The sequence below is a fragment of the Cydia splendana genome, chromosome Z, assembly GCF_910591565.1.
Source record: "Cydia splendana chromosome Z, ilCydSple1.2, whole genome shotgun sequence".
NCBI classification, from domain to species: domain Eukaryota; kingdom Metazoa; phylum Arthropoda; class Insecta; order Lepidoptera; family Tortricidae; genus Cydia; species Cydia splendana.
The window spans coordinates 17,778,255-17,803,071 of NC_085987.1; the positions used below are offsets into that span (position 1 = coordinate 17,778,255).

At 37.6% G+C, this 24,817-nt stretch overlaps 2 protein-coding genes and 1 long non-coding RNA gene across 4 annotated transcripts in view; 2 read left to right on the forward strand and 1 right to left on the reverse strand.

Moving 5' to 3' along the window:
• The window catches only part of LOC134804822 (uncharacterized), a 470,867-nt gene extending 464,605 nt beyond the window's left edge, over nt 1-6,262 (reverse strand). The window contains exons 1-6 of one of the 2 annotated variants that reach the window (XM_063778082.1): nt 6,133-6,262; nt 5,670-5,810; nt 4,721-4,780; nt 4,361-4,445; nt 3,770-3,953; nt 3,354-3,575 (exon numbers count right to left, since the gene is read on the reverse strand). In XM_063778082.1, the coding sequence (XP_063634152.1) occupies nt 3,354-3,575; nt 3,770-3,953; nt 4,361-4,445; nt 4,721-4,780; nt 5,670-5,810; nt 6,133-6,226 (786 nt within the window). In that variant the 5' untranslated portion in view covers nt 6,227-6,262. Of the gene's footprint in view, nt 1-3,349; nt 3,576-3,769; nt 3,954-4,360; nt 4,446-4,720; nt 4,781-5,669; nt 5,811-6,132 lie in introns of both variants that reach the window. The other variant, XM_063778081.1, reaches the window with a different exon arrangement.
• Nucleotides 1-24,817, forward strand: part of LOC134804792 (myotubularin-related protein 9) — a 312,849-nt gene that overhangs the window by 230,846 nt on the left and 57,186 nt on the right. The gene's annotated exons all lie outside the window — the stretch shown is intronic.
• LOC134804630 (uncharacterized) lies at nt 20,035-23,047 on the forward strand. Its single transcript, XR_010146161.1, has 3 exons — nt 20,035-20,121; nt 20,807-21,008; nt 23,004-23,047. It is a non-coding gene; the product is annotated as an uncharacterized LOC134804630 (long non-coding RNA).

A 24,817-nucleotide genomic window follows, 5' to 3' on the forward strand; every position in this document is an offset into this window, starting at 1 on the left:
AGGGCCTACCGGTAAACGCGAAAATCGAAATTTAGTTATCTGCCTCTTTATCGCTCGAATAAGTATGCAAGAGTGATAGAGAGATTCGATAACGAAATTTCGATTTTCTTGTTTCGCGGTAGACCATGTGTCAATGTGGTTTGTTTACTGTATGTGCCACAAAGGTGCCACCTTGGTGCCCACCTACGCAGAGCTTTGCCTAATATTCCCTATTTAGTAGGTATCTTAGACCCAAATGAAAACATTCCTATGTTTTACTACCTACTCAAAACGTCGCACACTGACGCGCAGTTACAGCTGTCACAAGTGATGACGTGATGTGATGATGACTATGTACAGTCGCCATCAGATATATCGGAACGGCCAAGGTGTTCACAATATCTGAACACGCACTCTAACGCCTTGACAATAGAGGCGTGTTCAGATATTTGTGAGCACCTTGGCCGCTCCGATATATTTGATGGCGACTGTACCTACGCAATATTAGGTACTTTTCCGCTCGAAAATAAATAAAAAAATAATTGAACTGTTAGATAAAAAATCAATTAAATTCGTTTTCGGTTGTCAGTTGTATTAAAAACCTAAGTATAAAGAGCACACTCCATACAATGCTTTCCTTACTTGTCATTCTTATTAACAATAACTTGTATTAGGTCATTACCTATGAAATTGGCGTTTTGTTCGGAGAATTTCAACGAAACACGAATTTCCATACAATTAATTTTGCGGATATTTTTTTGATGGCTAATTCAAACCAAACAAAATTTACAGTAATTTTTGACACCTTTAAGGTATGTTTTCAATATCTCCATTTCTTGAAAATTGGTACCATTAGAAAAATATAAGTAATTTTAATACTCGAACCGACAGCACATGAAAAGACCTATTTTCAAGGCTTAATTCTGAACACTTAACAATAAAAAATAACAATTAATTGTATGTAAAATCGTTGTTTATTGAGTGCACTGTAGTTTTATTGTAATTGTGTATGTACTTTTGTAAAAAAAAAAAAACTAGGATCAGACTTATATCTATGAACAAAAACGCCAATTTCATAGGTAAGGACCTAATATTTGTATTAATACAGTAATCTTATACATTTCGCGTTTGCGTTAAATCCGGTAGTTCTGATTTTTTGCAGACGTGTTTATGATGTTGGCCCAATGAATAATACAAGTTTGTGACTTCGAGCGCCGAACGCAACTTTGTCAAATATCGAAAAACCCGCGAAAATTTCGGTTTTCTTTTAGATTTGGGCGATTATAACCCTAAATTTTTTTTGATAGTGCCTTCTCAGGACGTTTTTAAAGTGGACTAAATTTGCTACAATACGAGACTAGAATTGTCTCTGTACATCTAGTAGTTTTCGAAATAAAACCTTTCAAAATTTATAATTTTTTGAAATTGTATTCGTAGGTTTAGTAAGTGCAGTGAGTATGCACTTTTGTCTCAGGGGATGCAGCTTGGCCCGATTGTTCCTACGGTCAAACAAAGCTGATTTGGCCAGGTAGCTTGAGATCGTACCATGCCTACCCCCCAAAAAGGGAGGCGCAAGGGTCGAATCACCAGGTCCAATCTATGCTATATTTCTCCCTGCTCTTAGCAACTAGGGCAAGTAATATATCATTTTCATATAATTTAGGGATTCCTTATTCTATGAACTATCACTTCAAAGCAGGCAGTCATACATTTTTTTGGAAAAATATCTAGCGGATTGAGTGACGATTTCCATAGAAATGTAATTATGGCCAAAGTCAAAGGTTAAAAATTAGGGATGTACCGACTAGTCGCCGACTAGTCGGGAAAGCCGACTATCCGGCCACATTTGTAGTCGGCGATTAGTCGGCGACTAGTCGGCAAAAATGGCCGATTAGTCGGCACTTTATTAGTGAAAGAAAAACAGAAAAAAGAAATGAACAGTCAATATTTACCATATGTTTTATATCTAATTTACTAAAATACCTATTCAGGGTGCATACGAAAACTTTTGTTCATATAAGTGACCGTTTGATCGTTATCGTATGTTGGTTGGCTGGTGTTTTCCTCTACAGGTCGATCTCAACTGATTCTCGTGTAATTTTCATATGCAAGTTCGATAGTTAAATAATAATAATAATAATTTATTCAGTTTTTGTTTTTCTTAATGGTGGAGCCATGGGGAACTATTAATGTTATTGCAAATTTAGAGACTTCTTAGACAGGGCACGTTGCTCGTAAAGACGCTGACCACAGGGGATAGGTTCTTAACTGGCGACTACGTAAGGCAAATAGAGCCTTGGAAATACCTCCTACAAGCTGTACCTACTGACGGTCTGCTCAGGATCGCAATATAAAAGAAAGACAGAAATTGAACGAGGATTCTTGTCATATGTCTTAGAACCTGTAGAGAACACCTTTTAGCTAAGCTAATATGATGAATAGCGCAACCAAAGGAGCAAAACTATTGTTTTTCACCTGAACTTATACGAAAGTAATGATCTGGCCGACTAGCCGACTAATCGGCGCTCGAATGGCCGATTAGTCGGCTGACTAGTCGGCTAGTCGGCCAAATCAATAGTCGGTACATCACTATTAAAAATGTAAAAATAAACACTTAACTTGGCATTTTAAAAGTATGAATATAATGTGCTCGTCCTTAAATTATATGAAAATGATATATAACTTGCCCTAGTTGCAAAGAGCAGGAAGAAATATAGCATAGATTGGACCTGGGGAGCCGACCATTTCCCCCCCTTTTTTGGGGGGTAGGCACGGTACGATCTCGTGTCTACCGACTCAAATCAGCTTTGTTTGACCTTAGGAACAATCGTGCCAAGCTGCATCGCCTGAGACAAAAGTGCATACTCACTGCACTTACTTACCCTACGAATACAATTTCAAAAAATTATAAATTTTGAAAGGTTTTATTTCTGAAACTACTAGATGTACAGAGACAATTCTAGTCTCGTACTGTAGCCAATCTAGTCCACTTTAAAAACGCCCTGAGAACGCACTATCAAAAACTAGTCCTTTAGGGTTATAATCGCCCAAATCTAAATGAAAACCGAAATTTTCGCGGGTATTTCGATATTTGACGCAAAAGAGCCAGGTTACAAAATTCGACAAAGTTACTGGATTATATGGGAGGTATGGTAAAATTTATGATATGAATAAGTAATTAATAAATCTTAAGCTCGCTTAAAAGTTAATACTTAAATCTTATTAAAATAAGTTTTCGCCTTGGTCACTTAAAACTTATTATTACTCGTAAATGAATTTTTATCTATGCAAGGAGAGATCATTCTTTGTTTACTTACTTAATTATTTCTCTATGACGGGACTAAATTGCGTACATAAAATATTTATTTACCTACCTGATGTCTGGTAAGTTCAGGATGGGTGCCTATATAGTTAACAATCCTGGGATCATTCAAATTTAGCTGCGCCATTTGCTGCCCACTGAGATACTTGAATAGAGGTCTATAAATCTCTAAAGTCTTGTATGTGATCTCCCTAGGCTTCCGTCCATTCAACACGACGTCCCACATGGCACTTAACTTCTCCTGCGGTAGTTTCATGATGGAAATTGTGCGTGCCTGAAAGGTTATACATATATCATATATACTTACTATAGAGAAACGTATTTTTTTGTACGTTGTGTGTGATGTCTGGTGATTTACATGCTAAAAATGACTTTGTTTATTTTTTAGAGAGCCCCGTTTTTGTTTTTGACTAAGATTTTATTTTATTTTATGCAAATTCGCCTACAGAATGTAAAAAGCAGACGCACCGATCGCAGCACATAGTCGGCGGGCAAGGCCCGCACGTCCGCCAGGCTGCCCTCGAGTATAATGGCGAAAGCGTCCACGGCCGTCTGCAGGTAGTCGGGGGTGAGCCGCAGCCGACAGTGCCCCGTGTGCAGCAGGTCGGGTGATGGCAGGTGCACGCCGGTCTTGTTTAGAAACATTTCGCTGCTGTAATATCAGTCAGATTAAACACCGGTAAAGGTCGCCGCTGACCAACGGTTCTTATCCGGTGGTCTGCCGACCACTGTAAATCCCTGGTCGAATTTATAAACAGTATAAGGTATTAACTTCCAAAGAGTTGGCGGTCCCTGGTCAAACATTTGTTGAGTAGTTGCACATTACTGAAACCACTGCTTCAGAGGGTTAATTTTTCAGATTTATCTCCAAGTTACTCAAGAACATAGAGTAAGACCAAGAAAAGTACTCGTAGGTACATTTTAATTATCTGTAGTTGTTGTGAATCTGTCTATAACCTCTCTCCTCATCTCTTCAGCACTTTCCCTAATGCCTCTTAACCTTAATCTCTCCATGAATTTCAATTAAGTACGAATGTAAAAATGACTGCTATGGCTTACTGCAGTAAACGTCCTGAGGGGAACTGCTTATAATTCTCGGAACTAAGACTTTCAGCTGCGGAATCTTCGTCCGAATCTTGATCACCTACAATTTAGACACACTAAATATTACAACAATTATAAATAGGAAGTTCATAGCTAGAGATACACCGGATATTCGGTTACTATCCGGTATCCGGCCTATCCGGCCATTAATTTACTAACCGGTCGGATACCGGATAGTGACCTACTATCCGGTATCCGATTACAGGTTAACGGTATTAGGTACCTACCTCGGTTCGGCATTTTCAGACCATTTTGTATTAGACTTACATGTGCTAGTTGTACCTAATACTTATATTAGCTTTGACACATTCTTACCTTCTGTTATACGGCCATATAAATAATCCGATAAAATTGCTTCTAGTGTCTTCACAGGTTCTGAGAGAGAAGGATTCATTATTTATTAAAATATTAAACTTTTGGATCTCTTAATCTTTGCCTGATTTTTGATTTTTGATTTTTGCCTTTGCCTTCGCCCACAGCCTCACACCTAGGGGGGCCTCGCAACTAACCCAACCTTTTGCTTACCTTGGGAACACACATTGAAAGGGCCTCACACATGTGGTTTTCGCCCACGCCACGGCTAGATTGGTTCACGCTACGGCACTGGGAGTATAATAACGTGATTAAACAGTTCAACACTCACTAAACTAACATCTCTTCATACCATAACGGTACGAGGAAACAATGAAACACATTTACTAGTCTGCAAACAGAATAGGTATAAGCAGGAGATACAGGGAGTAGCACCTAGGATCTCTGTGGGCACCCTATAATACCTACAGGTATAAAGTAGTAAGATCTTTTGTAAGATCCTGGGACCTATCAAGAGAGACAACGGCACGTGGAGGATACGGAAGAACACCGAAATCGAGGAGTTGGTGGCCGGACCCAATATCATCGGCGAACCGAAATCCCACAGACTTCGGTGGTTCGGTCACCTATTAAGAATGGGAGAGGATCGAGCTGCCAAGAGGGCGAACCTGGGAAGACCGACTGGTGGCCGCCCGGTAGGTCGGCCCAGATACCGCTGGGGAGACAGTGTGGAAGCGGATCTGCGTCAGCTTCAAGCCGATAATTGGCAGGAAACGGCGCAGGATCAGGAAAAGTGGCATGCTCTCGTTTCGGAGGCCAAGATCCTCCTTGGATCGCTGAGCCATATTAGTTAGTTAGTTATAAAGTAGTAGTACAGTAGCGTTACCTCTTTCACCTATAATAAATAGGATATAATGAACTTGAAAATGACAACTGATTGATTAAAAATGACCTGCTGGGGATTTATGGGCCACGTGGGATAAGCTCGTATCTCCCGTCTCAAAATCGTGGTCATCGTGCTTTACATCCGACAGCTTCTGCAAATGCGACCTCCCAGTCTCCAGAACACATCCGCACGGGTCACCATCATGTACTGATAAACACACAAACAATACCGTCTTTACCATAAGGGCACATGGAGCCCGTGCCCAGGGCCCCCATCCTCAGGGGGCCCCGAAGGACAGACGGTAACAGTATATTTGATTACCCATAATAAATAGAAGATCATAGTATAAAAATGTTAGTATATTTCGCTTTCTTTACTTTCCAAAAGGGCCACAAATTCTTATGTGCCCCAGGGCCCCAGCATAGTTTAAGACGGCCCTGCACACAAAGGTTCTAATCAGCCACATTTCTAATAAGTATGTACCTACTCACATATTGTCATTTGAACATTGTTCTACAATAATATTTACCTCGATTAGGCTCGTTTAGTCTTAATACTGGAAGCATTTCATTGCAAGAAATAATTAACCAGTGGCCAACAAATATTGTGAGAACACAGAGCATTTTGCATACATCAATATTTATTTTATTATGTGGACATTTAACGATCTAGGAAGCCACGACTTTTTTGATCTGCATAATAGCAAAGATATTCAACTAACTGTACTTGTAGGTACCTAGAATCTAGATGTAATATACCAACTAATATACAGGGTGACTTCAAATTGGTAATACAAAATACTTGATTGGGACTCAGTTAATGCCCAATAGTATACTACAGAAACTCCAGTGTTAAAATTAGCTGTATTTAATTATCGCTAATTTTCTAATAAAACAAATAATTAAAGTCCCGAAGTGTGGTTACCCGACATTAAATACCTAACTGTCATACCTGTCACTCGATGTTATCAATGTAAGTTAATAATTATCGATATCACTGATTGACACTCGTGTAAAGGCCAGTGCAGACGGGCGGGGGAATTATGGTGACAACCGCTCTAAATTAAAAATAATGCCCCTAAACGCGCATACTATCATCACAAATTAGTATTCTTGCGTCCGCACCTCCATTTTATCGGTCATTATCTTACAATCGAATAAAAGGGGAATCGGCGAGCCAAATGGAGTTTACAACCACACCACCTGATTTGATCAGACAATTTAATCAGATTGGCGCAAAACTGTTCCCGTCTGGACTGGCCTTAAGCTGTTTAGTGTTTAGTTTGAAGTACCCTTATACAGTCGACGTCAAAGATATGTTTACGTTTTTCGCCTTATTACAAAGAAGTAAGGTGCAAAAGTGTAAACATAACTTTGAAGTCGACTGTACAATCTGTGGTAAATGATAAGCGAATTAATTTAAATTAAATCATTTAATAATGTACGTAATCTACCGAATGTAACACAATCTTAAAATACCTACGTTTCAATAGAGTCTGGCTACTGAAATATTACACAAATGTTTGGCGGGAAATTCAAAAAATCTTGGGCTGGTCACACTTTGTATAGTAGGAATTATAGTTTTGATACTAGAAAATATTTTTGATTTTCTGTGGACACGTAAGGTACCTAAGGATATAAGTTAAATATACGTTGACGTGCACTCAAAGTCAGCTCACATAATTTCTACCACTATGTAAAGTACAGTCAACAATAAACACATATGTAAACACGTTCTCACCATATACCATTGTTACATGGCGAAAAATGAAATGTAGTGTAAATAAGACCTAGCTCGATAATACCGTAATATTAATCCATCACCAAAAAAATACTTAAGTACTATGCCAAATATGCTAAATGCTAAGTATCAAAATATTTATAGAGCACCAACCTCCTAATTTGTTTACATTTGTTTAGGAGTTGTAAACATTGCAGTTTTTCGTTATACAACGCTACACGTCGACTTCGCACATTGTCGTAGAGTCTGTGCGGAAAGAGAAGAGTCGTGGCAGAAACGGGAACTAACATTTTAAATTTTATATGGCAATCAAACCTTTGACACCTGTCTTGTAAAAAGTAAACAAACTTCTGTCATTGTATATTTTTATTAACAAAAACCGCAAGTTTTATGTATAAAATATTTTCAAAACACAATGAAACCGTACATAAAACCACAAGAAAAATTATATTTAACATTGTTCGGTTTTATCAGCGGGAAGAAAACGGCTAAAAGCCGACTATCGACTTACAAAAAGTCGCGGAACGTGTTTCCGCTATTCACGGGTATTGGTGTTGTATTTAATATTAAATAATTACCTATTTAATAAGCCCCCTAAGTAACTTGTCTCCCGTACATAATCGGTAAGTATATTCATTCAAAATATATTAATTTTCGTAAATATGCAGGTCGTTCATGATCTTTAAAATAACTGACAAATAGTCTTGATACTTGCCATTTTATGCATATTTATATGTAATTTTTTTTTCAGGATTGTGTAAAAGTACCTACGGTATCTCGAATAAAAGACCGCTAAGTAGGTGATATGCAAGAATTCGTAATCTACGTGCCGGATTCAAGCACATCCAGTTCCTCACATCAGTCCCTGGTTGTTCTGAAGCTAGCTCAAACATAAGTGACATTGAATATTTTAATTCAGACTTCGATTACAAAGAATAAAACTTTTTCATAAAAATATTTCTTTATTTGTAAGTTCGTTTACTAGGTTCTGTTAGTTACGAAATTATATTTCATATGTAGCAGACTTTTCGGCGAAGTAAAATATCGTGAGATGAGAGAACCGGACATATCCCAATAAGGCCTACCTACTGCACTATTTTTATTCATATTCATATTTATTACTAATAATGTACACATACATTACAAGTCAAGTTTACAATAAAATAAATAAATCCCAGATAAAATATATCCCAGATAGTATAAAAAATAAGTTCAAAAACTAAAACCCGACTACTGCAAATCGCGCTCTAAAAAGTATGAAACAAGATAGAATTCTTATCTGAAATTATCATATAGGAAAATTATAAGAGTTATCATTTTTTTATATATTTACAGAGAAATTCAAAGGATCACCGTGGACGTATGCCACGATTATAAACTTTAAGGTAAAGTGGCATACGACCACGGCTATCCTCTGAATCTCTGTAAATATATAAAAAAATGATAACTCTTATAATTTTCCTATATGATAATTTCAGATAAGAATTCTATCTTGTTTCATACTTTTTAGAGCGCGATTTGCAGTAGTCGGGTTTTAGTTTTTGAACTTATTTTTTATTTAATTAATTTTGGGGTCAGGATTTCGTTACTTACAATAATATTTGAAGTCACCTTCGGCGCCCGGCTTTGGAAGGCGTACATCGTACCTCGTACGTCGGGCTACGCCCGACTCTTTTAGTATGAGGGCGCCTTCGGCGCCCGGCTTTGGAACGCGTACATCGTGCCTCGTACGTCGGGCTACGCCCGACTCTTTTAGTATGAGGGCGCCGAAGGCGCCCGGTTTTGGAACGCGTACAGCGAGACTCGTACGTCGGGCTACGCCCGACTCTTTTAGTATGAAGCGCCGAAGGCGCCCGGCTTTGGAACGCGTACAGCGAGCCTCGTACATCGGGCTACGCCCGACTCTTTTAGTATGAGGGCGCCTTCGGCGCCCGGCTTTGGAACGCGTACATCGTGCCTCGTACGTCGGGCTACGCCCGACTCTTTTAGTATGAGGGCGCCGAAGGCGCCCGGTTTTGGAACGCGTACAGCGAGCCTCGTACGTCGGGCTACGCCCGACTCTTTTAGTATGAGGGCGCCGAAGGCGCCCGGCTTTGGAACGCGTACAGCGAGCCTCGTACGTCGGGCTACGCCCGACTCTTTTAGTATGAGGGCGCCGAAGGCGCCCGGCTTTGGAACGCGTACATCGTGCTTCGTACGTCGGGCTACGCCCGACTCTTTTAGTATGAGGGCGCCGAAGGCGCCCGGTTTTGGAACGCGTACAGCGAGCCTCGTACGTCGGGCTACGCCCGACTCTTTTAGTATGAGGGCGCCTTCGGCGCCCGGCTTTGGAACGCGTACAGCGAGCCTCGTACGTCGGGCTACGCCTGACCCTTTTAGTGTCGCCTTTTGGACCGAGTCCGGTGCGTCACATAGGTACGTTTCAGTATGCTTCGCCTGACCACTGCGAATTTTAACGAGGTGAATATACTAAGATTACTAAGCAACTTTTACCATGGGACCTAACCCGATCTCGTAAAAAAATTTGCTGATCTGGACTTCTATACCTATTCACGTTATAAAATATTGCAGGTCATTTTAAAAAACACCATGTATATAGCGGCCAAACAAATTTCTTTTGAAAAATCCTTCTTGTATCGCCGTAGTCGCGTAACACGCGGATAGATAGAATTACCTACCAGATAAATTAATGTTTTATCGGGTGCATGCAAGCAAAGCCGGGTGCAAAAGCTAACAATATGTATATATTTGAAATGTGCTAATTGAGCTCTTTGAAATGATATACAACACGTCATCATTACTTATTTTTATTTTTTTGGTTCGTGACTTTATGACCTCTAGAGGGCGCGGTGTTCATTTTTTTGTGACGTCATATAGCCTATAACCAGCGGAAGATTAAGACGATTCGAATGACACGTCGTTTGGCTAATTTCAATGAGTACTTTAGAAGTTATGAGGGAACAGATGAACATACATACATACATACATACATACCCACAAACATACCGGTCAAAATCATAACCCTTCTTTTGCGTTGCCGTAGTCGGGTAAAAATTACAGTTCTATTGCCCAATTTCAACCCGATCTACCCGGTTTTGTATTAAAATAACTGTTGAACTGCACAGATTAGGCAGTACATAAATGAGACTCTATCTTGTTTGGTACTAAAATTACAGTTGTATTGGGCAGATTCTTAACTAGTTTTAGCAGTTTTGTCAATCGCACTGTCACTTTTTAGTATCCGAGTGAAAAACAAGAGTGTGTTTTAAAAAGAAAACTAGTGCCTGCGCTAAATCAGAGGGTTGATTTGACGAGCCGACACCACCACCAGGCTCCGTTTAGTAAGCCGTGGTAAAAAACCGGAACAAAAGGGATACAAGTATCATGACCATTAGTGTCGTACTATAATCACGTGACCAGTGTTGTCAGCATAGCAAAAACCATAAAATAGCACTGGCGCGCCCTCAAATCCCACGACTCTTCTCTTTCCGCACAGACTCTAATTATTTACGAGCTTAAATAATAGTTTGCGAACCTCACTCAGTATAGACATTATTAATATTATTTAAAATAAACCCATTATAATCCGCAAACAATTTGAATGAAAGACATAAATTGACAACTGACTTTTAGCTTTTTTTTTAATCATAGACAATTGGTAATACACACTGAAATAGGAAACCTATGGAAGTGAAACGTCAACGAATAATGCGTGCCACTGTGACGTCATCCGGCCGCTAAACATGGCGGTTTTAGTGCTGCCCAGATGATTTTTGCTGTTACTAGGTTTATCGATACATCGATAACTTTTTAACGCAGATGATTTTATTTAAAATACTAAGTATGATTTATTTGTAGAGTTTATGTTTTAATAGGAAGTAAGTAAGTAAATACATATTCTTTATGAGTATATTGTTATGTGAAAAGATACTTTGATTGAGTAAGATGTGTAAAATCTAAGACAATTTAGTACTTCGAATTTGACACGTAACCGAGATGACACTGTACAACTCCATACATATTGCGATGTTTGCGTTAACTCTGATTTTCAAAAGTTGACGTTTCACAACTCAGTGACCGCAAAACACATGGCGCAGTACAGCGCGCGTGTTTTTCTTAGACTTTACCTCTCTATTACAATCAATTTTGTTGTGTTGCTAACCCTAAAGTCCGTAACACACTACCGCACCGCACCTCGACCTTGGTGCGCCTTACCTATAAGTGAGAGCGCTACAAAATTCAAACTCATTAAGCGACGGGTGAAAAAAACAAAACACCTTCAGAACATTTTTTTTAATTACAAAAATAAGGAATGCCTTCCGCTCTTCAACTTCTTCAACATTTATTCAGCAAATAGGCCACAAAGGCACTTTTACACGTCAACAATGAATTTACATACAAGCAAAAATAATAACAATACATTAACAATTTTATAAAATACAACCAACTGCAACTACCAGTTCAAACTAACATATTACAAGTACTTAGAGATGTATATGGTATCTTAATGTCGAATTATATAAAACAAACTATAATAATAATATAAAAAAAAGCCGCAGGACAGCTTCTGGAGTAACGACCCCGCGGACCCGATTGCTCCCGAGAGTCGGTCAGGGTCTCCGTCTCCAGACACTTTTTCTTTTTATGTTCATTTCTTGGTAACCTATAAAAAATATTTTAATTACTTAATTACGATAATTTAGTAGGTTTTAAAAGGGGTAGCTTGATAAAATAAGAAAATATAAATAAGCAATCATAATACATCGATATCAAAGTCGATAAATAAAGTACAACCCTAGCTAAAATGTTTACATTATTTAATCGCAAAAATATAGTTAAATAAATCAAATCACTTCATGATCTATAACTGCACAGAAGAACCTTGCTATTTATAATGTGAAACATCCTTAAATTTCCCAGGAACATTAACAATAACCAATATTTTTAATGTAAATTATAGCGTACCTGTGTAAGGTTAAAGATGGCTGATTTTGTGGTTTTCTTATGCCGCACCCTAATACACTACACACTGGCATATTCGCGACGTAATTATTCACATTTGGCTTCAATTATTTTCAATCACAAGCAAAATATTGAAAGATAATTAATAATTTTAATTTTCACCACGACTTTTTGACAGGACAAGTACCGGCTGAACTGACAGACAATGACATTTGGGCCGCTAAACATGGCGGATTTTCGGCCGCATTAGGTATTTACGTATTTTCATGGAACACTTTATGTACGTACTGAAATACTGTCATCTTTTTTTGCTGAGGGTAACAGTGCTGAGTAAAAACGAGATAGATATATATTTATGTGTGTGCCGTCAAAATGGGTGCTATTTGTATAAGCAATTGTACGTATAGAACAATATGTCTTGTCCCTATTATATAGGTCTTTGGTAATACAACAACGAAATATCTGTCAACAATTTTTGGCTAGCCAGACTCTACTTTCAATAAGTAGATAAGTGTGCACCTACTTTAATTAAACGTATTTTAAGATGTGTTGAAAATGACCACCGCGTATCTGGACACAAGTCTGATTCATATGATTACTCTTGAGATTCTTGATTCTGCCAAGAATAAATTAATTGGTTTTCACAGAATTGAACGCCTCAATTATCTTTTGGCGAAGTTCATCGAGGGTATTTGATTCTCGTGCGTGCGTAGACTCTCCTTTTAATTTCGCCCTACAAAGGAAGTCGAGGACCAGGACCGGCCATGCGAAGATCGGTACTTCGAGGCAGCAATGCGACTGGGCCGTTGCGTCCAATCCATCTGCCAGGGAACTCTTGGTCCAAATGATATCGCACACTTAGAACTAACTGTGCTGGTGCACCATCTTGCTGGAAATGGAGATTCTCCAAATTTTGCTCACGCTTGCTTGCACGCGTCGAGATCGATTGCTTTGTTTTTTGCTCATTAATATTGTTTAAAGTGTAATATCGATAGCCTATTATACAGTAAACTAATGTGGTAGTGTGCAGTGAATGGAGAATTAATCTTGAAGCACGTTTAACCATCATTTTGGAGTCAACGGCCGGTTGTCCAAGTGTTCCTTGTAAAGTTCGCTATCGCTTTACAAGAGCTAAATCACCAATGAGAATGGATGTTTAATGGATATGACCAAGACTACTGAAGACATTACTATCGGAATTGACTTAACATGAATAGTATTTACTGAAGACGTTTACCGGATTGAACTTACTGAAAAGACAAAAAATCTACTTATGACTAGGCAGTATGGCTTAGAGCTTTAGCCTGTCCTGATGGACGAAAAAGAAAAAAAAATATCATTGTCATCGATTGTCATAATTAAATTTTTCAGTTAAACCGCTGCGCTTGTTGGCAAAGAGCATATAATCACTACGTTCTACTTGTTGGTTACGATTTGATTTATAATTAATACCTAAACAGTAGATTTCATTGCTTGATAATATATCAAAAAGCTTGTTCCTACGTGTGGGAATAATTCACAAAAATAATGGTTCAAATCATAAATAAAAGGTCATTGGTTCAAATCCACGAAGACCTACAGCGTGAAAGATGGTGCCGTGAATTAAACTTGGAATAAGTACCTACCTACTTCAAGTGTGACACACAGTATTGCTGTGACGATCACGTCGATGTAAGTATAAAATTAATATTATTTTACTACAATTATTTAAAAGCTCACTTTATTGGTAGGGTCGTGGTACCTATTTATTTTCTGTGGTAATGTAGCCAGAGTATCTAAAGGCAAACCGTTAAACAGAGATGGTGCCTACTAGAAAGAAAGAATATAGATACAAGAATACATAGCCATACTCAAAATTCAGCCTGAAACTGCTTTAAAAACCGGGCAAGTGCGAGTCGGACTCGCACACGAAGGGTTCCGTAACATAATGCAAAAAAAAAAGCAAAAAAAAAACGGTCACCCATCCAAGTACTGACCACTCCCGACGTTGCTTAACTTTGGTCAAAAATCACGTTTGTTGTATGGGAGCCCCATTTAAATCTTTATTTTATTCTGTTTTTAGTATTTGTTGTTATAGCGGCAACAGAAATACATCATCTGTGAAAATTTCAACTGTCTAGCTATCACGGTTCGTGAGATACAGCCTGGTGACAGACAGACGGACGGACGGACGGACGGACGGACGGACAGAGAAGTCTTAGTAATAGGGTCCCGTTTTACCCTTTGGGTACGGAACCCTAAAAATATAATTTCTATTTCCAGGTACATGTTGCAGTTCAAGCTGCTGATATCATGGCGAACAAGAAGTAAAGTTAATAAAGAGTTGTGAATAATAAAACATGTTTTTGTTTACCTACTTTTTTATTATTCAGGAAATATATGCATAGGGGAAATGCGGATAAGACGGGGACGCTAAGGTTAAAGTTAAGGTAGTAAAAAAACGGATATTTAAAATGGGGTCAGTGTTATTTATTAATCAAATATAAATTACTTATTATAGTTTTATTTGGCACAGCTTTAGACTTGGTAACTAATCATATGAAAATTTGAAAATTACAATTATCAAAAATGGAAAATACACCATCTTACCCCACATATGGGGCAAGATCAGGACTAATTCTCTTCATAGAAAAAATAATATCAAAACATCCTCCATATTTTCGTCGTCGACTTCAGTACAAGCTGTGTGGGCCCATCGACCACACTACTGACACCCTACCCAGTTTTCCGAAGTTTTAGGTAAGAATAGTTTTCATTATTGAAATGTGAACAAATTATATCTTCTTGTGGTTTTATCCTGTTCCCTTCCCTTTTCCTTCACCTTTCAACTTCTTAGTCGTGTTATTATCAACAACTGGTTTCGTAGGTCGTTTACTTTCCTCTATTTCGATGACCTGAAATAATTAGCATAATTGGCATGCTCCTAATATAGTAGTATAGTACAGTCAGCAGCAGATATACCTGAGCGGGCAAGGTGTCCAAGAAAACATCTACACTTCAATCGTCACAAAAATAAGGACATCTAAGTTGTCATTTTAGCGAAGGCTTTCAGTTCGTCACATATATCTTAACTTCTGAGTTTTTCTTTAACACATACACCCTTATTTAATCACAATGACAATAACGGTTAGAATGTCAGTGGTAACTAAGCACTCAAATTCAAGCTGCTGTCATTAATACCTACACGCACTGCCAATCACGTACGTCAGCAGCCAGGGTGCCACCAGTTGCTAAGCAGTTGTTATTTCAATGGTAACTAAGCATCAACATTTTATCTGTTTAACTCTTGTTTAACTTTTTTTTAAAATACTGTAGCAACTACGAATTGACACCTCCTTCCTTAAGAAGTATTTTATCGTCAAGTGTCAAACTTAAACAATAAATAAGTACTTACCCATACAACCATTTCCAGTCGCCGTTACGACGCGGTGTTGACACATCTTGTGTCGACACCGTCTGTTTCGGTCACAATTCCAGTCGCAGAGTCGTCGCCGTGTCGACACAGCTACCAGAAATGGGGAAGGGTCGACACATGACACAAAGTGACATAAAGTGTGGTCGCCGTGTGCACACATTGTTTCGGGTTTGCGACTACTTTATGCCAAAATCATTCGTTCATTCGTTCATTTTGTTCCTGTCAAATGGAAACTGTCAGATGGAAAAATACTTAAATAAAAATAAGTGACATTAATACGCCATCTCTAAAACGGATTACAAGACGTAATTATATATTGTTTGCATTTATATTACAATATGACTTAAATTATTATGGGGAATTAAACTGCTCGAGTGATTTGATAAACTAAGTGTAATATAATCAACGCGCCACCACATTGTTTTAGTTTAGCCGGAAATGAAATTGTTTACTTCTCAGTGCCTGTGTTCATAACTATATTATTTGAAGCATTTTTAGTACTTCGATGCGTATACTATACTTAAATAGCAGAAATAACGCTTTACATACTACGAAACTTGTTAATTATGATGTATAAATATGGTTAAAGGCTGAGAAATATTGCAGTCACAAAGTAGTTGCAATGTTTCGACTTTGTGTCGACTCTGTGTTGACACATGACACGCGCTGTCAAAAGTAATAACAAAGTTACTGCATGGTATGTTACTGGATTTGCAAAATGGCTCCTTGTGTTGATTTGTTTTCAGATATTCTCAAAGTGTAAAAATGCCGTGATCAGAGATGGGCATTAATCGATTAACTGTTTATTCGACTAATTAATGGAATAAAAAAAGTTAATTCTCAAATTTTAATCGCGATTAGTTTAGTCGACCTAACATAGATTGAAATTGAATTAATCTGAATATTAATCGAATAAATTATCGATTAAATCTCGATTGAAAGTTGACAGGGGGCCATTTTTGTACGTAAAAATAATAGAAATGTCTTGCATGCAGATGGTAGCAAAACACTTTGTCATAAAAGTCGAGATGGGTGTCGATATATAGGTTTTAGGGAGTGCCGATTTCGAAAATAATGACCATTTTGGAATCCGAAATGGCGGCCATGCACTGTGTCATAAAAGTCGTCATGGATGTCGTTTTATACGTTTTAGGGGGCCCCAATTTTGAAAATGATGACCATTTTGGAATCCAAAATGGCGGCCATGCACTATGCCATAAAAGTCGTCATGGGTGTCGTTTTATAGGTTTTAGGGGGCGCAGATTTCGAAAATGATAACCATTTTGGATTCCAAGATGGCGGCCATGCACTATGTCATAAAAGTCGTCATGGATGTCGTTTTATAGGTTTTAGGGGGCCCCGCTTTCGAAAATGATGACCATTTTGGAATCCAAAATGGCGGCCATGCACTATGTCATAAAAGTCGTCATGGGTGTCGTTTTATAGGTTTTGGGGGGCGCAGATTTCGAAAATGATAACATTTTCAATTTAAAAATGGCGGCAATGCACTATGTCATAAAAGTCGTCATGGATATCGTTTTATAGGTTTTAGGGGGCGCAGATTTCGAAAATGATGACTATTTTGGATTCCAAGATGGCGGCCATGCACTATGTCATAAAAGTCGTCATGGATGTCGTTTTATAGGTTTTAGGGGGCGCAGATTTCGAAAATGATGACTATTTTGGATTCCACTTTTATGACAAAATACGTAGCCGCCATCTTGGATTATAAAATGATCATCGTTTTCGAATTCTGCACTCCCTAAAACCTATAAATCGACATCCGTGACGACGCAAGTTATCTTTATTTTCAGATCTAACAAATTGCTACAGAATACAAAGGACAAAAAAGAAGCGAGGAGGTAATGAAACAAGCAAAAATACAGATGATTCCTCGACGCAATTGGGTGATTCTTAAATTGTGTCCAGATTTTTTTTGTCATAAAAGTTTATATTTTTCACATATTACTCTCACAAGTTCCGTGACATTTCGACCTTGTAATTTTTTAAGTAAATGTTTTTTCACCTCAGCAGCTCGAACAAGGGTACTTTGCTTCTTAAAAACAGTGAGCAAAATGCGATTTTGCTCACTGAGTCATTTTGTCTCACTCAGTGAGCAAAATCGCATTTTGCTCACTGAGCGTATTTCACTCAGTGAGCAAAATGCGATTTTGCTCACTGAGTGAGACAAAATGACATTCAAGTGACCTTTATAGTCATAATGTCATTTCAACATGCGGGGTCTAATACAAGTTCGATATACTTGGGTTCTATTATCTCTGTCCCTCTAGGTATGTTCTCACTGCTTAGGGTGAAAAATTTTGTGTACTACACGAGATCAAAGTTATTTACATCTCGTGCGCTTTTGAATCCCTTACTACGCTCAAGATTCTAAATTAGATTCACTCGCTACGCTCGTGAATCTATTATAGAATCTTTCGCTTGCACGGGACTCAAAATAAGCACTCGAAGAAATATCAAACTTTGATCTCTTGTTGTACAAATAACTATTGTTTATCTATGAGGATCTCACTAGAATAGTATAATCAAGGTATGTTTATATTTGATGAATGAAATAGTAACGCAAAAAAATATATATATTTGTGTCTTATATTTCTGCCGAAGACTTTTATTTTACCTTTTCCTTCTACACAAGTTTGGCCAAGTAATAAGAATTTAGGGCTCTCAATTTTATTTTGACTTCTACAACAGTAAAGCTACGAGGCCATGTTTGGTATCGATTTCGTATAAATTCGCAGTACCAAATTTAGTTAAGGTATCACATTGACACCATTCCGAAGTAAAAACATATAAACTTATTAAAATACTAAAGAAAGTCTTTCTTTTAAACTCCTCTTCACGCTTAAACTGCTGAACAGTTTTAATTTAAATTTGGTACACATATATTTTGAGTCCCGAGACAGGATATAATAAGTTATCTCAAAAATCATCCTTTAAAGGTGTGAAATGAGGTGTAGGGGGGAATTCAGAATTGACTTCTTGAAGTTAATACTGTTTAAGTTTAGGTTTGAAGTCATGTTTTTTCATCATTTTTAACTAAATCAAAGATGTAGACCATCCCAAATTTCATATAAATCGGTTCAGCAGTTATTGATTTCCCGTACAAATTTCCACGCCACTTTTCACACCTTCAAAAGATGATTTTGGTTATAAGATCTATCCTATGTCCTGTTCCGGGACGCAAACTATTTCTATACCAAATTTCAACGAAATCGGTTCAGCGGTTAAGCGTCAAGAAGAGTTTCAAAAAAACCGGCCAAGTGCGAGTCGGACTCGCGTATTAAGGGTTCCGTACATTAAGTCCGACTCGCGCTTGACTGCACATTTCTAATAGGTTTTCCTGTCATCTATAGGTAAAGAACTATTTTGTGTATTCAGACGGACATACATACAGACGCACGAGTGATCCTATAAGGGTTCCGTTTTTTCCTTTTGAGGTACGGAACCCTAAAAAGATTTATTTTTATTTTGTGGAATGGTGTCAATGTGATATCTTAAATGGATTCAGCACCCCAGATTTATACGAAAACGATACCAAACACGGCCTAGCACCTTCACTGATATAGATATATCAAGATAAAATTGAGAGCCCTAAATAAACTTTCAAGAGCGGATATCTCAAAAACTATTCAACATATCGAAAAAATTGACCGAATAAACTTGTAACAAATTAAATTAACTTTCATTTTGTATAAGTGGCCATGTCGCTGAGATGCATAGTTTCCGAGATATAATCGAAAAACGGGAAAATGGGACCTTCAAAGCCCCCTCTCTCCCCCCCGCTCAAGGGCTACGGCCGGGGACTTTTGATATGTTCACCTCCTAACTTGTCAAACCGAGTTACGGAGTCAAAAATTGTGTTCCGAGCATTTCCCTCTACAACTTTTGGAGCATTCGTTGCCTGACCTAAGTAGCTTATTGAATTTCTTTAAAAACTTTTCTGTAAAAGGTTGACGGGTGTTGGGTGTTTATATGGTTTCGGTCGATTATTATCATTTGCATTGCCCATGATGACTTACTAGAATTACGAGCACACGAGACACTAATAGTAGTTTGACAAACCTTGGTTTTCAAGAGGTATTTTATATTGACATTTGCTGTCACAAATTTGCTGTCAGATTTAGTCGCAAACCGCACGCAAAGTGCACACAAATGTGTCGACACCTTGTTACGGAAAAGTGTAGACACGGCGACGACACTTTGTTTCGAAACAATTCTAGACACATTGTGTGGACTCTGTTACGACACATCTGACATTTAGTTACCACTTTGTGATTCTGCGACTGGAATGGTTATATGGGTAGGTTCTACGAGAATGATCGGTTTTTTATTTTAACTGTCATAGGCGGCCGTTCTTCCAAAACGTAGAGCATATTATATGTTAATATCTTCGAGCAACACCGGCTTCCGATACATCGGAAGGGAGGGGCTCAAGCGATATCTCACCGTACAAAGCTTTCTGCCATTTTTCGCGGGGGGAAAGGTGCACACAGTCGCACTTCTCACACACTTACATACAAAATCCAATCTGTAATGACGACACAAATACATAGAAAATGACACACGTCAGAGACAAATCTTGCAAACCTCGATCTCTTTTTGTGTACGGACGAGTGACAAGTGTCACAACACGCACACTAACACATTTTCGTTGAAGTATGTTATTGTATTCTGAGAGATGAGAAGTCGGATTTGTCGCTCGACCGATCCACAATTTGTACTGAGCGAGCAAAATCGATAAATCCAACAATTACATGAGACTAAAATATAATAATTGTGTTTGAATGTAATTAAACGTATGATATGTAAAAAAAAATATTACATGTGAAATATAACACTTTCATGTTGTAAATTTGATGTCCCCCGACCTCTTTTTATAACAAAAAACCGAGCAAACAGGCATTTTTGTGCAGCAGTGTTCACGCGCGCGTCTGGACTCGGTCTAGTGAAAAATCCAAGTGCAACTAGTTTTATTACCCGCGCTAGATTAGATTGACGCGCGAATCTTGTACCTCGGCAGAGGGGAAATAGTGCGAATGCCGCCTCCCTTCCGTGTTGCTCGAAGGTTAATATATTTATTTAGCCCGCTTATTGTACTAAAATATACTATAGTACTAAAATACGATCCTCCGAATCGATCAAAGAACGAAGGAGAAAATAATAGAATTGAAACTTAACACGTTCACTGTCCCAATCTGACATGTAAACCTTATGGCTTTGTAATAGAGGCTAGCCGTGGCCCCACGTGTGGAGCACGGGCAGTAAAGGTGTTAAACATATCCAACTATGACTCCTCTCTTTATTTTGTTGGTTGGACTCATGATCCGTAAGAACGGTGCCTCCTCTTCTATACTTAGATGTACCTCTGCGATAAAACCATCACTGCCATGCATATACGTAATATGCTAACTGTTGACCATAGGAATGACGAATTTTGTTTTTACAACTTAGCAGAGAGGATAGAGTATACGGAGTTATATACAGTATGTATCAGAACGAAAGGCCAAGAAAGAGACCCATTAATGTTTAGGTCATACTGAGCAACTTTTACTATGGGACCAACCCCGAAACCCCGGAAAAAAATTTACTCTCCCATAGAAAATTTCAACATCAGACCAGCAAAATGTATAAAACTTCCAATTATTTTTCCGCGTTTTCGGGGTTGGTCCCATAAAGACTAGGCCAAAAAATTCAAAATCGCTGTCCTTCTTGATGCGACTGGCAAATCATATTACTTTTTGGCAACCGGGTTTTTTAACCTAATTAGACCCCGCTGAATCCGAATTTGCCGGTTGCTCGATCGAAATCTTGACCGGAAGTGAGATATTTGACATTAAAGGTCCCTTTTTTTCTTTTTTCGTAAATAACTCTTAATAACTCTAAAAATAGGGACCTGGTAATTGATTATAATTAACTTACCCCCTTTAATATCTCTTTAAATATTGATCGTAGTGAAAAAGTGTACAGAAGCTTTTTTGTGGACAATTTTATGTTTAATATTTATGTAGAATATTGTTTTGCAACGGGCCACCGTTTACGAGTTATTTAGGAAAAACTAGAAAAAATGACCTGTGAACTGATTGTAATTAACTTTCTTCCTTTAATATCGCTTGAAATATTGATCCTAGAGAAAAGTGTTGTAGATGTTTTTTGGAGGAAATTTTATGTAGATAATTTATTCTCAAAAACCTATTTCGCTATGGGACACCGTTTACAAAAAACTAAAAAGGGACTTTAAAATTGATTATAATTAACTTACCCGCTGCTTTGTCTTTTTAAATATTGATCCTGGCGAAAAGTGTTCTGCATGTTTCTTGTAGGAAATTTTACGTTTATTATTTATGTATAAGATTTTTTTTGCTATGAGTCATACTTTTCAAATTATTAACGAAAAAATAAAAACAAGGAACCTTAGAATTTATTATAATTAACTTTCCCTCTTTATTATCTTTTTAAATATTGATCCCTGCGAAAAGTGTACTGAATCTTTTTTGTTCACAATTTTGTGTAAATTATTAACGTCTAACAACATTTTTTGATATTGGCCACCGTTTATGAGTTATTTACGAAAACCTAAAAAACGGGACCTTAGAAGTGATTATAATTAAATTTCTCGCTTTTTGAATATTGATCCTAGCGAAAAATTGTACTGAATCTTTCTTGTAGGCAATTTTATGCATATTACTTATGTAATAGAACATTTTTTGCTATGCGCCACCGTTTAAGAGTTATTTACGAAAAACAAAAAAAGGGACCTTTAATGTCAAATATCTCACTTCCGGTCAAGATTTCGATCGAGCAACCGCCAAATTCGGATTCAGCGGGGTCTAGTTAGGTTAAAAAACCCGGTTGCCAAAAAGTAATATGCTTTGCCAGTAGAAATCGATTTTATGAAAAATATGACCAGTCTAATAGTAAAAGTTGTTCAGTATGACCTAAACATTAATGGGTCTCTTTCTTGGCCTTTCGTTCTGATACATACTGTATAATATCTTTGAACTTATTGTTAGTATAACCTAGCAGTAAACATCAAATCGCATTCCGCACAGGAGTAATCTCAGGAACGCCCACTGCGTCAACCTACAACGTCCTGTTAGAAAGTCGTACATACGCTACATGTGACATATCTTCAAAAAATGTATAAACTTATGCGAAATTAATATAAAACCACAAATTAATAATGGAAATGAAACCCAAAAAAAAGCTGTAATCTCTAGGTGCGTCCGACTGAGATTTGAACCCGCGGTCTCTGCTTTGAAAAGCAAACGCCTTAGTAACAAGACCACAACGTGCCTTGACAATAGGCCTGATGACAAATTTTGAAATCCCTTTTATTATTGTCGGTACACTTGTATTGGTTCCGAAAAACACAATATTTCAGCTATACTCATAAGATTTAACATAAATAATTGCATTTTATTATAGCTAGTTTAAAACTCGCGCGAAAACGCCTCGCACGACATTTGTGACGTCACCATTTGGTTGGTGGTAGGGTGGTAGACATTGTTTACATACTTACAGTTACGAATTTCCCTTGAATCCGAATGATATTGTTAATTCAGCACCATACATTACGATTAGGAATGATAAATACATTACAAAAATTTATCACAATAACTCATTTTAGACAAAATCTCTCACACGGTTGCAATTTAAGATGAATTGTTTAGATACAAGTAAATTTTGAGTGAAAATCACCGAGCGCCGGTTTTACTTTTTAATTTTTCATTTTTTCTAGTTTCGACAGCCAACATGGCAATGATAGTTCCATTCAGCCAAATAATTAAAAAAGTTTGTTGGTGAAATATCGTATTATTTAGCATTTTATTTAGATAATTACAAATAGATATCTCCTTTATATCGTGTAATAATATTTTTTGGACGTAATAAATGTTTAGTGGCGATATAACATTTTTTTTGCACCTTCGAACTCTTTGGTGAGAACGTATGGATTTCGGTCAATGAGGTTGTCTATGTTGCTCTAAGAAATATGTTATGGATTGATGACGTCACTGTTTGGAACGCTTCTGATTGGCGTTTCAGTAATAATGGCCGATTGGAGAATTTTGCAGTTTTATTTTATTGAATATATTAATAATCCTTCAGTTTATACTGAGATTGGGCCATTTTTTAGAATCATATTAACATATGTGTTTGTTTGAAACCATTATTTCCGTGATTCTTTGTTACTTGCAACAGGCCTATTGGCTCTAAATTCGGCTTCAGTTGGCTTTCGCTATGTGTCACTCATTCGTTTTGATGATTCTATCAAATAAAAAGAAATAGTTTGCAGTAAGTTGACTGACAGGCCCCTGTCAATGGTTGAAGGGCAAAACGTGAGATAGATGTATGTGATGACAAGACTGTACTGCTTTCGATGATTGTCAAAACAATTTTCCTGAAATTAGCATAGCTATTATTCATTCAATATACGACCATACAAGTATGCTTTAAACGTCTATTTTTCCATATTGTTCAGATATATTTGACACTTTGACCGCTTAGATACCAGTGGTTTTTTGACAGCTAAGGTATCAATGATTTATTGTAAGTGTAGAAATTAATGAATAGCGACTGTTAAGATATTTGTGACATGTTGAGCGCTCACAAGTAAATGCTACCATGACAGTCAACAACTTTTTGATAGTTTAAACGTTTACCTCTCTTTGAGCACCTGGAGTGTATAGCGACTTCTGCTGCTGACTGTACAATAACCAAACAATGGTGACAAGCGGGTAGAAAGTACCCACTGGGTGCTAAGCTACCTTTAGCAATGGACGCTTGTAACGATTTTATGAATCTAATCTTCTTACAAATCGAATCAGTTAAAATATATATGTGACGTTATCTATGAAAAGGGACCTTATTGTCGTTGGCGCTTACGCCATTATTAAGGATGCTCCGATATAAATACAATGCCGCGCGACGCTGTGCGACGTAAGCGCCATCGACAATAAGGTCCCTTTTCATAGATAACGCCCCATATGATGTAGGTAACTTACATTTGTATTTTTGCTCCCCTGATTTCAGGCAAGTTGTGGTTGGAGTTGGATGCTATATGGATACATACTCCAAT